The sequence below is a fragment of the Gigantopelta aegis genome, chromosome 4, assembly GCF_016097555.1.
Source record: "Gigantopelta aegis isolate Gae_Host chromosome 4, Gae_host_genome, whole genome shotgun sequence".
Classification (NCBI taxonomy): Eukaryota; Metazoa; Mollusca; class Gastropoda; order Neomphalida; family Peltospiridae; genus Gigantopelta; species Gigantopelta aegis.
Window position 1 is genome coordinate 91,616,390 of NC_054702.1, and position 16,744 is coordinate 91,633,133.

Here is a 16,744-nt window from a genome sequence, read left to right on the forward strand (position 1 = left end):
TGGTCTCCCATGAGGCCCTCTCTAATCTATACATGATATTATACATACATACATTCAAAGAAACAACATCAACATACATGTAATATGTATAGCATGAGGAACAATAGCACATATTATGAATATATAAATAATATTTAAATCAATTTGTTAAGAAACTTGAGTCAGTGATAACTCAATACATCATAATTATTTTAACAAACACAAAATCAACAACAAAGGTATATCTTAAAATTGATTATTATTTGAATAGTGCTTAAAATAACTGGATTTGAATGAGGCGAGGGATTGAGAATATTTTATCTTTGAAGGTAGTGTGTTCCACAGTTTAGCTCCCCTGCATGAAAAACTATGGCGATAAAATTCTGTTCTTGGTTTTAATTCATAAAGGTGATTATGTTGAGTTGACCTCAGATTTAAGGAAATTTCTGAAGTTGTTTGAAACATTGTTTCTAGATATGATGGAGATAGTTTGTTGAGGACTTTGTAGACAAACTGGCAGGTTCTAAAGTCAATTCTCTCTTTGATTTTAAGCCATTTGAGAGAGCTAATTAAGTGGACATTTCTTTGCTTTTTTCAGTAATAAGTCTTGCAGCTTGATTTTGGATTTTGAAGTTTTCCTATAGAATGTTTTTGAACAGGTTCCCCAAATTGTGGAGCAATAGTCTAAGTGAGGTAATATGTAAGAGCTGTAGAATATTAATCTGGTCTTTTGGTCAAGATATTTTCTGTTTTGTCGAAAAATGTATAATAAATAAGAAGATTTTTTAATAATGGCATTTATGTGGTTAGCCCATGTCAGTGTTGGGTCAATGTGTACACCAAGAAGTTTTTCAGAAGTGGAACATTGCACTGGTATGTGTGCTGTTGAGGTTTCTGCAATCGAGGTCAGTTTTTTAGAAGAACCAATAAGCATGATTTTAGTTTTATTTAAGTTAAGAGACATCTTATTATGGTTGCACCAAAGACTCACCTCATTCAAATCTAACTGGACATGTTTTTCTAACAGAGATATGTCATCAGCTACAGATGTGGAGCTTACATCATCAGCAAACAGATCCATGACACAATGCTTTGCATAGAGTGGCAGATCATTGATATATAATGCAAACAAAGTGGGGCCAAGTACTGATCCCTGTGGGATGCCATATGAGAGATTAAGAGGATCAGATCGGGCTTTGCCAAGAACAACAGTTTGTTTTCTACCCGAGAGATAGCATTAGCATCAGCATTAGTGTGGAAACCGAAAGGAAATATCTGTACATGCATCAAGCTCTATGATCAAACCACTAGCCCAAATTTCTCATCAATTACAACAAACTTTATACAAGTCTGAAAAACGATATGTTTCCGGGAACCCAACCCCTATAGTACCTAAAAAAAAAGGGCTGACCTTCTTCTTTTTTTCGATGTACATATATGTGTATACATAAAAACAAAATTAAGTTTGATTTAGTATTATTAATTAATATGTAGGTGAAATTTTATCTTAACCTGTAGAGGTGAATGAAGTTTCACTTTTTTTTTTTTAACTGACCTACCCACCGTATATATATTTTTTTGTCAGTCTAATTTGGTTAAGTTTGATCCTAAAGCCCAGGGCTTCTAGAATTATAAAATCCACTAACCATGGAATTAGTTATTTAAAACATTTACTAGCCATGATTAAAAATCCACTAGCCCTACAATTTTACTAAATAGTAGTAATTATCAGATGTTACCTAAAGATGGAGATGAGCTTAAAAACAGTAACATTTGGAGGTTGGGGGGGGGGGGGGGGGGCGGCCAGCGTATCCACGTTTACAAAATTGACTTCATGGCTCGATATAAATTATAAAAATTGCATAGCAAACCACACATTTTGTATAGCATTTTAAAAGTTTTTTTTATATCTGACAGTGATTTCATGGGTTAAAAATGCACCAATTTGCGATTTTTCACCTTTAACTAGTATTTGTATAATTGTTTAAACATCAACAATAACTTTTGTGCAAGTCAACGTGTGCACTAGAGCTGAAACAAATCCAAACAACAAGCATGATATGTATCGTGAATATGGGTTGCAAATAAAAAAAATGTAGTGCATATTTATGCTATAAAGAAAAAATTAATAATGCAAGTATTTTTTAAACTTCCCGATGAGGAATTGAGTTGATTATTTATAGTTCGGTGGAAATGGGGGGCCGGGATACATATAAATTATGTTGGTAATCAACCTATGTAATGAACTTATTTTCTATTAATTTTATTTTATATCTGCAGAATTTAAGATTGATTCCTAAAACAGGATTGAGTAAGATGTACAGAATGTTTCTTCTTCCTCCAAATGATTTATGAAGTGCTACAAGAAGGTCCTTTTTTTTGTTATTAACATAAATTATATTAATATGGCATTGAACAATATTTATTATACCCCCCCCCCCCCCCATTTTTTTTTTTTTTAAATAAATTAAAAGGTTTACAAACCAGTAAAGAAAACAAGAGTACCGGTGAGGTACATGATATGCCCAGGTACATGATATGCCCGTCAGATAGATATTAATGAATATGTTATGGGTATGATTCAAATATTTGCAATGGAATGGATGAACAGTTTGTTTTGGACCAACTACTGATGATACTGTACCCACTGGAGAAGGTGCCGTCTAATTAATGAAGTCAAAGATTAAACAAATTTTCTATGATGTTCAGAATATAGATAAATTAGTTGATTTATTTGTATCACAGTGACCTAGTAATTGTATGTGACACACCACCATCCCAAGTTGTTCAGGACTACATGTGAGGTTTGATGGTCCTGTATGCAAGATATGGTCTGGACAAGGATTTACTGTTATGTGCAGCAGACCATGAAAAGTAGGTCACAGTGACCTAGTAATAGTACATGACATACAGCTATTCCAAATTTTTCCTACGTGAGGTTTGATGGTCCTGTATGCATCTGTATGCTTTATGGCTGCAAAGGGAATTCTCTTAACTTGTTCCAATCTTATTTAACTAACAGGACACAGCAAGTCACTATAGGAATGGCAACATCAGAACCTAAATCCATTATTTATGGTGTTCCACAGGGTTCCATACTAGGACCTCTTCTCTTTATACTGTACATAAATGATCTTCCACTATACATTGAACATTGTACCACAAGTATGTATGCAGATGATTCAACAATGTTCATGTCAGGGAAAACTGTTACTCAAATTCAAGATAAACTACAGCAAGATCTGAATAGTGTAGAAAAATGGTGTTCCTATAATAAAATGTTCATAAACACAAAAAAGACCAAATATATGACTATAGGAACAAGACAAAAAGTTACAATCCAAAATGATATCTCTCTTATAATAAACTCTGAACATCTGCAACACACTGATTGTGAAAAACTTTTAGGAATTAAAGTTGATAATAATTTAAAATGGACAAATCAGGTTAAACATGTGTGTTCCCTGATCTCTAAACATCTGTATTTGTTATCAAAAATCATTAGGTATTTAAATTTAGATGCAAGAAAACTTTTCTACAATGGGTATATTTTACCACTCATCGATTACTGCTGTGTAATTTGGGGAAACTGTAATCAGGATGGATTAGAACGTTTACTAAAACTGCAAAAGAGATCTGCAAGGATGATATTAGATGGAGATCCTATTACTCCATCTGCCCCACTATTTAAACAGTTAAAATGGATGACAATGGAAACACGAATCCACTATCACAAATGTTTACAAATTTATAAATGTCTATACAATGAAGCCCCAAACTATCTTTCAAACTTATTAATATATGTTGGAGAAAACAATCCCTACAACCTTTGAAATGTAGAGGATAGAAATCTATTAATTCCAAAACCTAAAATGTCTTTATTTAAACATGCTTTCAGTTACTCTGGACCAGTACTTTGGAATAAATTGCCTAAAGCTATCCGATCATCGCCAAATACTGCTGTTTTTAAATATAGACTCAAGAAATATTTTCTAAAATAATATAATTTGTACATTATGTTTATTGCCATATATGTATTTTCTATTTGTTCATAAATGTATGCATTGTAATTCTGTATTGTTTGTACCTGAGGGCCTCAGGGAAGATTAGCTTTTGCTAACTGTGTTACCCTCACTAAATAAAGAATTTATTATTATTATTATTATTATTATGCAAGATATGGTCTAGACAAGGATTTACTGTTCTGTGAAGTAGACCGTGAAAAGTAGGTTACAGTGACCTAGTAATAATATGCGACACACCACCATCTCAAGTTGTTCCAACATGTGAGGTTTGATGGTCCTGTATGCATATGTATTCAAGATATGGTCTGGACAAGAAAAAGTTAACAGGCAGATGAACATACATACAAACATACAACACCATACCATAATACAACCCATCATAAAAAATATTTACATGTAATATTGCAACAATATTAAATTTGTCCACTATATATTCACTAACTCTTGGGCTATCGCAAATTTTACAACCAGTAAGTGTGCCATGTCCATGAGACTGATCACTAGCTAGACATTTCCCACCCCCACCCCAACATTCAAGTAATGTTGTAGGATTGGATACAATGGAAGCCATGGGTAAGTTAAACCAAATGACCACTCAGAGAACCAGTTAAATTAGATTGCAAATGTTTAGCGAAAAATGGTTGACTGAACATAAGCAAGTCAGATTATTCGAGAGCGCATTTCCCCCACTTTCACGACAGAGTTCAGCCAGACCAAGGAAAAAAATTACCACTAGACTGATTTATGCGTACATGGTAAATTAAATTGCGAAGTGGGAAACCAATCAAATAATTTGCGAACATTAGTGAAATGTTCGCTGAATGAATGTGGGGGTGCTATCCTCAAACCAACAGATCACGTGATCAGTCTTTTCTTGCATTTTCACCTCGTTTTTGTCCATTTAGTTTGGATTTAGATTGTAATTTAGTTTTTTCATACAAAACAAAATTTTATTTAAAGTATTTCACAAAATAAACTGCAGAAAAATATGTATTAGAATTTAGTTACACATCTGGAATGAATAACATAACTAAACTTCAAGAGTAATTATTTTACTTGAATAAACCGTCAAACAGGTTTTCGTTGTATCATATTACCAATGAAAAACAAACTATTTCATTTATTAATTTTAATTGTGTGTGTTTCTTTTCTTAGAGGGGAGAGATTGTTGTCATTCCACGATTTGGATGGATCACGAGTCAGGCCGGGCACCAATGATATAATCAATAAAATGGGTTATTAAACATATTTATTAATCACTTACCAGTAATACATAGCAAACGGCCTACGTCATACGCGTCTTAGCGGGCCTATACCACCAGAAGAAGGCCGAAAAAATAGATAATTACGTATAAGCCCATGGGCTATACAAGGCTTTTACTTCTGGTATAATTTTTCTAGCACGTTACCTCCGGAAGATTACACCGCTTCGTTGTGAGATTTTCTAATAAAGGTAAGTTTACTTGCTATGATATAAACTGTTTTTGTAAATAATATATTTTAATTTATTTCCAAAGCGAATGCACTGTAAATTACGAATTCTGATACAAGTACATTTAGCAATTTCCGAACTAAAAGTGAGTAACGAAATATAACCGAATTGGACGTATTATCGTATTGTCATAAAATGAAAGTTGCCTCCCTTACGTAAACAAATGGCAGACGACAACACCGAGTTTATCCAACATAATGAGTGAAATTTGTTATGCAAAAGCAGAACGAAAGTAGAATTCCTTCCCATATATCGTCAAAAATGGTGAGATCGGGAGAACAAATGTTAGATGTTTTGGCTGACAATATACTACGATGTAAAATGTTATCGGAATTTGGGGATAACCCAGATGACGGAATTTAAATTTCTGGGAATGGCCATTCAGAAAATGATACCGAAGATAGTGGCTTGTGTCAAGCAGGCATATCGCGATTTCATGACGTTACAGACAAGTTAAAAAAAATTAAGAAGATACTGCAAACAAAAACACGATCTACAAGACTAAATCTGATGTGAAAATTTTCACCAACTGGTTGAAAATCAATAAGTTGAGAAACATGGAGAACTTCCAACCAGCTGCTGAGCTTGATACTCTGCTAGCCAGATTTTACTTAGCTACGTTTAACTAACACATGTTTATATTAAATTTATTCAATATGAATATATTTTCATATCTTAATTTTTGTTTTTTAAATAGTTGGGTTTTTTTAATTATTATTTTTTTTATTTATTATTATTGGGGGTTTTTTTGTTTTTTTATTTATTATTGTTTTTTTTTTTTGTGGCACACATCTTTCAGTAAATTCCAGTGAACAGATGATAGAAGAAACTGTTTAGAGTACCAAAGATGTGGTAAACATCCAATAAATGATCTCTGTTCCAAAGTTTGTTTTGTTTTATTTCTTACATCTATACGACTTCAAGCATTGTTAACCAGTGAAAAATGTCCTTTTTATCATTCCAGTAAAAGGTGATTAATAAATATGTCATTAAATGGGTGTTTTCACATTGTCCTTGGCGTTGCCTCGAGCCAATACAGCCTGCTTCAGGCCAATACAACTGTCCTTGGACCTATAACAAGGCCAATATAAAAACACCCATGTAATAACATAATAATACGCTTTGGTAGTCTTCCGGCCATGTTGTTCACGAGCGTCCTGTACAGCAGTAATAGGATTTGCTGGATGGAAGTGTTGTCTGCATTTCCTGGTAGTGAGGGAGCAGGATGTAGCTCAGTGGTACAGCGCTCGCCTGATGCGCGATTGATCTAGGATCAATTCCCGTCAGTGGACCCATTGGGTTATTTCTGGTTCCAGCCAGTGCTCCACAACTGGTGTAACAAAGGCCGTGGTATGTACTATCCTGTTTGTGGGATGGTGCATATAAAAGATCCCTTGCTGCTAATCGAAAAGAGTAGCCCATGAAGTGGCGACAGCGGGTTTCCTTTCAATATCTGTGTGGTCCTTAACCATATGTCCGACACAATATAACTATAAATAAAATGTGTTGAGTGTGTCGTTAAATAAAAAAAATAAAAAATTCCTTTCCTGGTAGCGTGATTTGCTGGTCCAGTCGTTCGTCATTCCTAAGCATTGTTATCACGAGTTGTCATCGCCTATCCGTTGTATAAATAGCAGGGTGCAGTCATCCTTCTGTCACACAGCAGTGCCACACAAAAATTACTTCAACTTTTCGGCTTAATTCTCCTTCAGAGATGTCAAAAGTTTACCGCCACCTCTTCCGCCTTACCTCGGTCCACCAACAACCGGTCTTCTGTGCTACCTCAGTGTTTAGTCGCAAGCAAGAATCCCAACTTCCCCTCCCTTTTCCTGTCTTCGACGCGAGGGCTTGCGCTATAACAGCTTGTTCTGAATGTGCACGTTAAACTCTCTGACCTGACCTGACCTGTCCTGTTGGTTAACATTGCAGAACGTTTTTGGTGACAGCTGATGTTGTAGTTCGTTGTATTTGTCCGCAGAACAAACTGGTGCCAGCAGTATATTACTACAAGCCTTGAAATAAGCGGCCGGTCACGGTCATTGTCCGGTACAAATTTGTAACTTGTCAGTAACAATGTCGATTGCGCTGGTCATCATGTCCGAAGCTCGCGTTGTAATAAAAGCCGGCTGTTTTGGAGTCGAATACACTTAATGCACCGATTAAAAAAAATATTGATTACGAATGAAAAAACACAAATGTGTACCAGTGGGATTCGAACCAGTTCGCAGGGCACTTGACAGTCCAACACGAAGTTCATCTACAGTCCTCGTACCAGTTTAGGATTTTTCAGTCTCGATTTTGTGGGAACTTACATTGTAAAAAGTGATGTCACGCATATTAGTAATTAACCTTTCGTACTTAGCGTATACTTCCTGTGGCGTTTTCGTTTAAAGTTTGCAATTCAAATTGCCTCGTGGTTAACAATTAAAGGATGTTGACCAAAATAACTTCAGTCTTTGCTGTAAAAGAACAGACAGGTACTGATAATGACAAATCAACTGTCCCTGTTCCTGGTATCCGCGGCGGGCAGCCGCCGATTAAATCGTGCCCCAAAAATTCCCAAACGAACATCCCGCAGAGTAGTATCTTAAAATCTAGCACTGAATTAAAATGGCAAAAGGAGGATTTAGTTAAAACAAATGCCTCTTTGTGGCTACAGTTTGAAGAAAACACCAAACACTTATGACATGCTCGCTCTGCAAAATATTTCAAAAAGAAATGCAGTATAATCACAATTTTTCGGATGCGTGGATCAAAGGGTCCACAAATCTGCGTGTATCAAATGCTAAAGATCACTCAGCAACCAAAAATATAGAATATTACCACAAACAAGACACTGATGACACGCGTGCGGTTAGGATACGACAATTGAAATCCATTTCTAAAATTATAGCTTACGTCGCTCGCGGCCGGTTAGGATACAGTTACCAGAGGACATATATTAATGTACATAACAATAATAAATGTCATCATTTGGTGACTATTGCCGTAACTGCTGCATTGGTTATTTAGTAATTAAATATATTAATTATTAAACAACATAAAACATAATTTATTTAATTTTTATTTACAATGTTTTGTGACAGGTACAATTTCTTTTATGCCAGGCACAAATTGATTGGTGCAGGACATTGTGTCAGGTACACCAATTTTTTTTATTTCAAGGCTTGTACTATTAGTAGATTTAAATTAATAGTATGTGTACCACCTTATCATGGGACCGACCATGGGTTTCGGTTTCGATACAATAGGTGCTCTTTGATTACACCTAAAAAAGGCTGTTTACCATTCAGGTATGAAGAACTTGCGACATGGCACACCTGACTGAGAATTAAGCGTTGATGACATTCATAACAAATCTGTTTATTCCAGATTCTTACGAAAGTAAAATTCTGAGTGATCTGAAAATGTAAATCATAGTTGCATCAAAGTTTGACGACTGCCAAAATGCACATGGGAGTGTGCGAAATCGCCTCAAAATAGGGTAGGGTTGCACTAGAGGAGGCTCAGCACACATATATGGGTCCAGGTCACACATTCAAATCAACACAGGCTGACCAGTTATAACGTCCCTGTGTTAAATCGTCCCCGTTTACAAAGGACCATAACGTCCCTGCGTCATATTGTCCCCGTGTACGAAGGACCATAACGTTTTAAATAATGCCCTGACGTGCTTTCTAGGATGTTAATTTGACTAAATTAAAGTTCAAATGTTACAGTACATTTCGTCTCCGCATACGAAGGACCGACCATAATGTCCCTGTGTCATTATGGCCCAGTATGCTTTCTAAACCTAATCTAGACGAATCCTCCATAGAACATGACACACTGATGGCACACAATGGCGTAGATGACAGTCCCACCACTTAACAAATAATCACAGATGGGTTGCAGGAAGGCAAAGAGAAACTCTCCGATAGTAACGGGTACATGTATACCGTGAAGACACACTGGGTTAACGGGAACAAGACTTGGACATACAGTGTTCGAAATAAGAATGTATGGTGCAAGGCGAGCATTCTGGAGAAGAGAGCAAGTTTTATGAGGGGTTTGCCACCGCATATACACTCTGCACAACTTGGTGCAGCCATTGCAACAAAGATACGAAGTGAGGTGAAAAAGACGGACGCAAGAGAAATCTTCACTTCAGCAGCTGAAATTGTAAACCAGGCAATACTATAGGAACAACTTGACATTATTACAGCACCCGTACCAGCATTATCAAGCTTAGCATGAGCTGCCAATTGACACCGACAGAAGTTAAGATCCCTGGATCCAACAACTCTCGATTTTGACTTTACATTTGTTCCAGACCAATTCCTCTGCGGCAACATCAAAGTCGACATCTGATTTTTGCTTCTGATAAAATGATACAGTTGCTTTCGAATGCCAAAACGTGGTATATGGATGGAACATTCAAACTGGTCAAGAAGCCATTCACAATACATGGCATTGTTCGCAGCGGTGATAATATAAAGCAAGTTCCACTAGTTTTCATCCTAATGTCGGGGAAAAGGAAATGAGATTACAAGAAAGTGTTGAAGGCCATTTGAAGGATGTGTCCTGAAAGAAAAGTCAACAAAAATCGTCATAGACTTTGAAAGTTCGGTGTGGCGTGCAATCCCTCGTGTTCTGCAACATTCGTATCATGGGCTGTTCATTCCAATTCTTGTCCAGGGCTTCTAGATTATGGTAGCCCCACTCCCATGGCTAGTGATATTCAATGTTGGGCTAGTAAATAATTACTATAACTAGCCCGACGGCTAGTGGAAAAAAAAACCTTGTCAAATGCAGCATTTACATATTTTGTAAATATGAATATTTAACCATGGCTAGTACATTTTTAAAATCACTGATCCCATGGCTAGTTTCATGTTTATAAAATTCTAGAAGCCTTGTTGTCATTACCATACCTACCAGCTGACCACATACCAACAATGTTTGATTACCTCGCTCATAAAGCAAAAAAACCACTGTTCATTGACTTCACAATGTATGTCCGAGAAAACCGGATTGAAGGAGCTCTCTGGAGCCCACAAACACAGATTGTGTTTAACGAGGCAGTTTGGACTAACAATGATGTAGGATGGCACGGAATGCTTAACAGACATGCCAAGAATGGAAATCTTGAGTTCCACAAAATGGTTCATCTACTTTCAGAAGCATGCACAACTCATTGACGTTCAAGTTCGGTTGCTGTCCAAAAATAAGTTAAAACACTGCCAATGGAAGAAATACCGACAGCACCAAGGACAATTGTTTGACATGTGGGACACCTACATCACGGGAAACAAAACTGCGAAGCAACTTCTACGCCAATGCTCATACATTGTTGCCCCTAATATGGATCACATATAAGAACAGTATTCGTGAATGTTGAACCCATGTGTTTTAATGTTGCATTTTATCTTTGTCTTTTAACTTTGTATGTACATATTTAAAAAAATTCTTTGTCTTTTAACTTTGTATGTACATACTTATAAAATTTTGTTGAATAAATCAGCAATATAGAATTGAATCCTAATTTTGTCTGTAGCTCCGATCCAAGCTAAATATTCTCGCTGTGATGGAAATCTGAAAATCAATCATAACTTTAAAATATTAACACATTCCACTTTATTTTCAGTTAAGAGAAGTTGCCTGCGAAGGAGATTTCTACCGGTCGTTGTATTCCATGGCGGAGCAAATCTACATGGAGGAATCCAATCCCGACAAACCCTGCCCAACCCTTGTCCCACTGCTGACCGCCGCACAGACTGTGAATCACCATCGACAGAAGTTACGTTCCAAGGAGCCAAAGGACCTTACATTTGAGGTGCCACTATTGTTCATGCTGATGTCCAGCCGTCAGACAGATGACTATATCGCGGTAATTTTTTTTTAATTTTTTTTTTTAAGTATTATATGAGAACACGTTTTCACCTAAATGTTTTATATATATATAAGTAATTATGATCGAAAACAGTATTATCAGTATTATAATACACATGTACCACCACAGCTTACCAAATGTACTATTTTTTAAAGTTTTATTTCTGTAACCTATGTTTAACTGTTGTTCTTCAGGTGTTCGAGGCCGTCCAGAACCTTCTGGGAGAAGACCTCTCACTGGAACGGATGACGACAGACTTTGAGGTGGCAACATGGAAGGGGTTTCGAGACGTGTTTCCTGGCGTGCCGGTGAAGGGGTGCATGTTCCACTTCAACCAAGCGGTATATAGGAAAATCCAAGATCTGGGGCTGGCCCCAGCTTACAATATGGATGTTGCCACCCACAAGTTTTGTAAGAAGTTGATGGCGCTGCCATTCCTGCATGCGGACCACGTCAGAATGGCATTTGTCAAGTTGAGGGGGCAGCAGGAGACCGAGGGGCTAGGCAAGCTGTGCAATTATATAGAAACAACCTGGATGAAGAACACCACGTACAGGCTTCAAGACTGGTGTGTCTTTGGACAGGCTATTAGGACCAATAACGACCTGGAGGCATGGCATCACAGACTGAACCGCTGGAAGAAAGAATTTACCACTATACACCCTAATACCTTTCTTGAAGGCGGAGGCCGACCTGCTGCCCATGCAGTCAAGACTACTAACAGACAGGCAGTTGGATCGGCACCAAACGCCAGCACAGAAGAAGAAAGCGAAGAAGTACTTTGAGCTATGGGACAATTATACGGAAGGCGATCTGTCCCCAAGCCAGCTTCTGCATGAAGTCGCAAAGATGAACAGACCAGTATGCCAGTGATGTGCCTTTCCAAATTTCTAGGGAAATCACTAAAATATGTCTGTGATGCGTAGTGCGTTTATTATTGCTTATTATTATTTATTATTCATTGGATGCTTGTTACAGAATAAATTAAACATGATTAAACATATTTGTGTCGTTGTTTTCTATTGATTTGGAATTACATGAAAGTACACGAAACCATACGGGGGGTGGGGGGGGGGGGGGGGTGTGATAATTTATCTATTCGGGCAACAATTGTTTGGTCATTCGGGCAAGGATGCTCTTGACGTACATGTCAGTCGGGAAAAATGTGCCCATAGGCCTATGCACGAAACAAAATATATAACATGACACGAAAATAGGTGACCACGGGTAACACGAAAATACGTGACTGCCATTGACGCACAAACTGCGGTTGACACACAAATGATGGTGACATAAATAAGAAGCATGTAATGATGTATACAAAACAATTGTCAAAATACACATATTCAAAGTATATCTGCATATCCATACATCCCCATACGAGTTCACCGTTATTTCTTACATACGAGTTCGTTTTCCATACAAGTTTTTCGTTCATACGAGTTACTTTCCATACGAGTTCACCGCACCCCCTCACAGCCTAATGGCATTCAGGGATTGAATAGGGTTGAAATGACATTGAATTTGATTCCACTTCTCTCAAATAATTATTGCTCTCAAATAATTATTGTGTATGCGTTGTGCAGGGACATTTTTGTAGGAACCAGGGACATTTTTGTAGGAACCAGGGACGTTTCCACACAGGGACGATATGACTGGTAACCCAACAAAGTGGTACCTTTGTGGGGGCGAACTGGTTATGCACGTGGGGGGCGAACTGACTGGGCGAACAGACCTGGGAGCGAACTGACTGGAGGTGAACTGGCTTGGTGGCGAAATGTCTGGTACCCTGAGCCATTGGGGTGAACTAACCACGAATCATAGTCACTTCGTACTCAAGTCATATCGTACCATCCATTTCGTACCATTCTGCCTGGTCATTTCGTACCCTAGTCATTTCGTACCTTGGTCATTTCGTACCATTGCAAAAAGTCATTTCGTACCTTGGTCATTTCGTACCATTGCAAAAAGTCATTTCGTACCCAAGTCATTTCGTACCATTGTGAAAAGTCATTTCATTCCAGTATATAGAAAACGAATTGACTATAGCATAAAAGCAGTGGGTTTTGTTTTAAAACTTTATTTTGACAGTTTGAAAACCAGAACACGTTATTGTGCAGCATATCGTTATTGATACCCATAATACCTGTCAACTGTTATTTCCATTTTACCTGACAAGAGCCATATATGGTATTTACTACTAACTGTCAACTTCGATTTTGTGTGAAATGGCTCCAGATAATTAGTCAAAAACAACAAAACAATATAATGGACCAACAAAATATTATTTATTAGGTCTTCTTTTCAAACTTGTTTATTTGCATCTTATTTGTTTAAGAAATAAACAATAACAGCCATTAAAACATTAACTACCTTACTGATTGCCAAATTAGCCAATTGCTAATGTTTATACAAAGTGGCAATAATTTTTAGTCTTTTGCTGATAAAATATCCCTTAAATTTCAAATTTGTGATTTAATATTATTTTGTAAAATACATTACCGGGGTGATTGTTATAAATTGTTATACCATGGTACGTTATGACTTTCAGTTATGGTACAAAATAACCAAGGTATGAAATGACTAGGGTACAAAATGACATTTTACAAGGGTACGAAATTTAGAGTTCGACAAATCCGCTAGCCCGACGCCCATGGCTAGTGGTTTTTAAGTTTGGGCTAGTGAGAAACGCAAAACCACTAGCCCCTGCGCGCTAGTGGTTTCCCCCCTCCTCTCGACATCGCTCGATCGTGGGGTTTTTTCTTTCTTTCTTTCTTTTTCTCTCGGCTGAAATTTCGTTTAATAAATTTGATTGTGACGTTTGTCATCGAATAATATCAACAACGCAATGAGTATATAATAATAATCCACTTGAGCTAGGTCTGCAAACTGCAGTAACATGCTATCTCTACATCGCCACAGTTACAGCATGCATTGTTTCCCTTTCCCTTTCAAGTTTCTGGCACAGGAAATAAAGTCTAATGACATGCGTGTTTTGATTGGTTAGACACGTCACGTGGTCGTTAATCTCGCACATGTTTTAGGCTAAGAACTTGGAAATCACCAATCGCGACAACAGGTTAATCTCAATCAAGTAAACCCCAGCCATGCTTTGAATTTCAGTGTTTGTTTTATTCTAATTTAACACTTCGCTAACATGTGGTTATCGGCAATCAGGAAAACAATTTACTTTAATGGTAACCGCATATGCAATGACTAGGCTTGGCCTATTACGTGTATCGGTTTGGATAATACGTCACAGCTGCCAATACAAGATAATACCTTTTTTGTTCATCAATTAACAACGGATTAGATGTCGCCGTTATATCCTTTTGATATCGGTCTGACACGGAATAATGCCCTGTATTTGGCATCACCGTTCCTGGCGACATAAATAGTAGGCCCTAAATATATAACCAACTACCAAATACACAGAACCATCTATTACCGTGTGTCACACTGTCGTACCATCATTTAAATTTAATTATTTTGATAGTGTTTTTAGATACCAACCAAGAGTTTGCTCAATTATTTTTCCCGGGGGGGGGAGGGTAAAAACAAAAACGGGACAATGACGATGGATCACACTTGACAAAAGACAAAACGTACGACACGACAAAAAACTGAAAGTTACAACATGATTTAAGTGTTTGTTTTATTTTACTGTTATACTCGTAAATGTGTAATGTTACAAAAATTATATAAAAATCCAGTTATAATTGATCAGGAATTTGGGCTAGTGCTTTATCTTGGTGGGCTAGTGGTTTTCACAAACCCACTAGCCCTGTGGCTAGTGACTTTTCAAAATATTTGTCATACTCTGCGAAATGACCATGGTACGAAATGACCAAGGTACGAAATGACTTTTTGCTATAGTACGAAATGAACAAAGTACGAAATGACCAGGGTACGAAACTACCAAATTAGGTATGAAATGACCATGGTACGAAGTGACTAGCAACCCTAACACCGGGTGCATTTCCTCTACCATGATTTGCTAAATTTTAATTTTGTCTTAAGTATTTAATCTACTAAAGTTATTTTTCTGTAGCCAGGGCTGGGTTAATTACAGTGTCTTCCATCACTTGGAGACCTCATCGCTGGTTTAGTATATTATTATTATTTGTTAGGGGAGTGGTGCTGGGTTCCGGCTGGCGCGACGGTTGGGCAGATGGGGGTGGTGGTTAGGGGTGGGTGGGGGGAGAGGGATGCCACCAGAAATTAGGGGTTAGACGCTTAGGCGTAGGCATTTTGGATGTAGGGAGAGATAGGATTGTCCGGGGCCTTCCCCCGTCCCTTGCTCTCCCCCGCGGGGGGGTGCGGGCGGAAATCTTTCCGTTAAATTAGTCCCCCTATATATATTTTTAATTTTTGAGTAAAATTCAAAATTATCGCATTAAATTTTCTGTCCCTGAGTAGACCTCTGGCTATCCAGAACTCGACCCCGGGACAGACATGCTTGAAACCTTCGTGGTATGGAAGCATCATAGCATGTGAATAAATAAATGAATGAAAGCAACCCTAACCACTATTCCAAACAAGAAAATTTACCAAAAGCTGCTTCTTGTATTTCAACAGTTGATTTAATTGTGGACTGAGAATATCCGTCATGGTGGCGTTCTTCATTTTTGTCATGTTTGTTCTCTCTTCTTTCTTTTCGTTTACTGTGTCGTTCCTTTGATCGGGAACGGGAGCGATGTCGACGCCGTTTGTGTTTGTGTTCTCGGTCTTTATCCTTGTGTTTCTTAGAGGAACCCATTTCTCTACAAGAGCAAACAATAAAACGATATAATAATTTGTATTCTGTATTGCAATTACCAAAGCTTACTCCATAAAATTAAAATATATGTATGCTAACAAAAACAAATGCACGTTCCTAAAACGAACCGGAAATGTCAACTTTACCGGAAATGGTTAATTCGATCGATGATTGGTCCAAAAAATAATTGTCCCGTCTGAAAAGCTTTGGATTCAGCAAATGTTCAACCCTAGCCATTTCGGCCCAGTTTTAGTCTTCAAATTATAATTATTATAGCCATCGTGTTTGACATAAAATTACAGTTTTTAAATAAAGATTGACAGTATTATATAGTTATTATAATGTGTGTTATTCTAATAAAATTAACATGTCATAACTTTATTTTCTCAATATCACGTTTATTTTGTCCATACTTTTCTGCACAACATGATATATATGTGGCCGAGTGCATCAAGCACCCTCACGCAAAAACTACACAAGTTCGATCTCGATTATATTGTTTTATACATGATGATAACATATAGAAAGTGTAGATATGGAGAGTTGATCTCAAACGTCTTTCCCTCTTGCCAGATATTTTTTCTCCCCTCTCTCTGTGAACTATCTTTCACCCCAAT

The 16,744-nt window shown here is 37.3% G+C and overlaps 1 protein-coding gene across 1 annotated transcript in view; it reads right to left on the bottom strand.

Moving 5' to 3' along the window:
* The window catches only part of LOC121371409 (U4/U6.U5 tri-snRNP-associated protein 1-like), a 36,177-nt gene extending 19,904 nt beyond the window's left edge, over nt 1–16,273 (bottom strand). Inside the window, exons 1-2 of the mRNA XM_041497281.1 lie at nt 16,256–16,273; nt 15,920–16,131 (exon numbers count right to left, since the gene is read on the bottom strand). Of these exons, the coding sequence (XP_041353215.1) occupies nt 15,920–16,127 (208 nt within the window). The 5' untranslated portion in view covers nt 16,128–16,131; nt 16,256–16,273. The remainder of the gene's footprint in view (nt 1–15,919; nt 16,132–16,255) is intronic.
* Nucleotides 16,274–16,744: the final 471 nt, after the last annotated feature.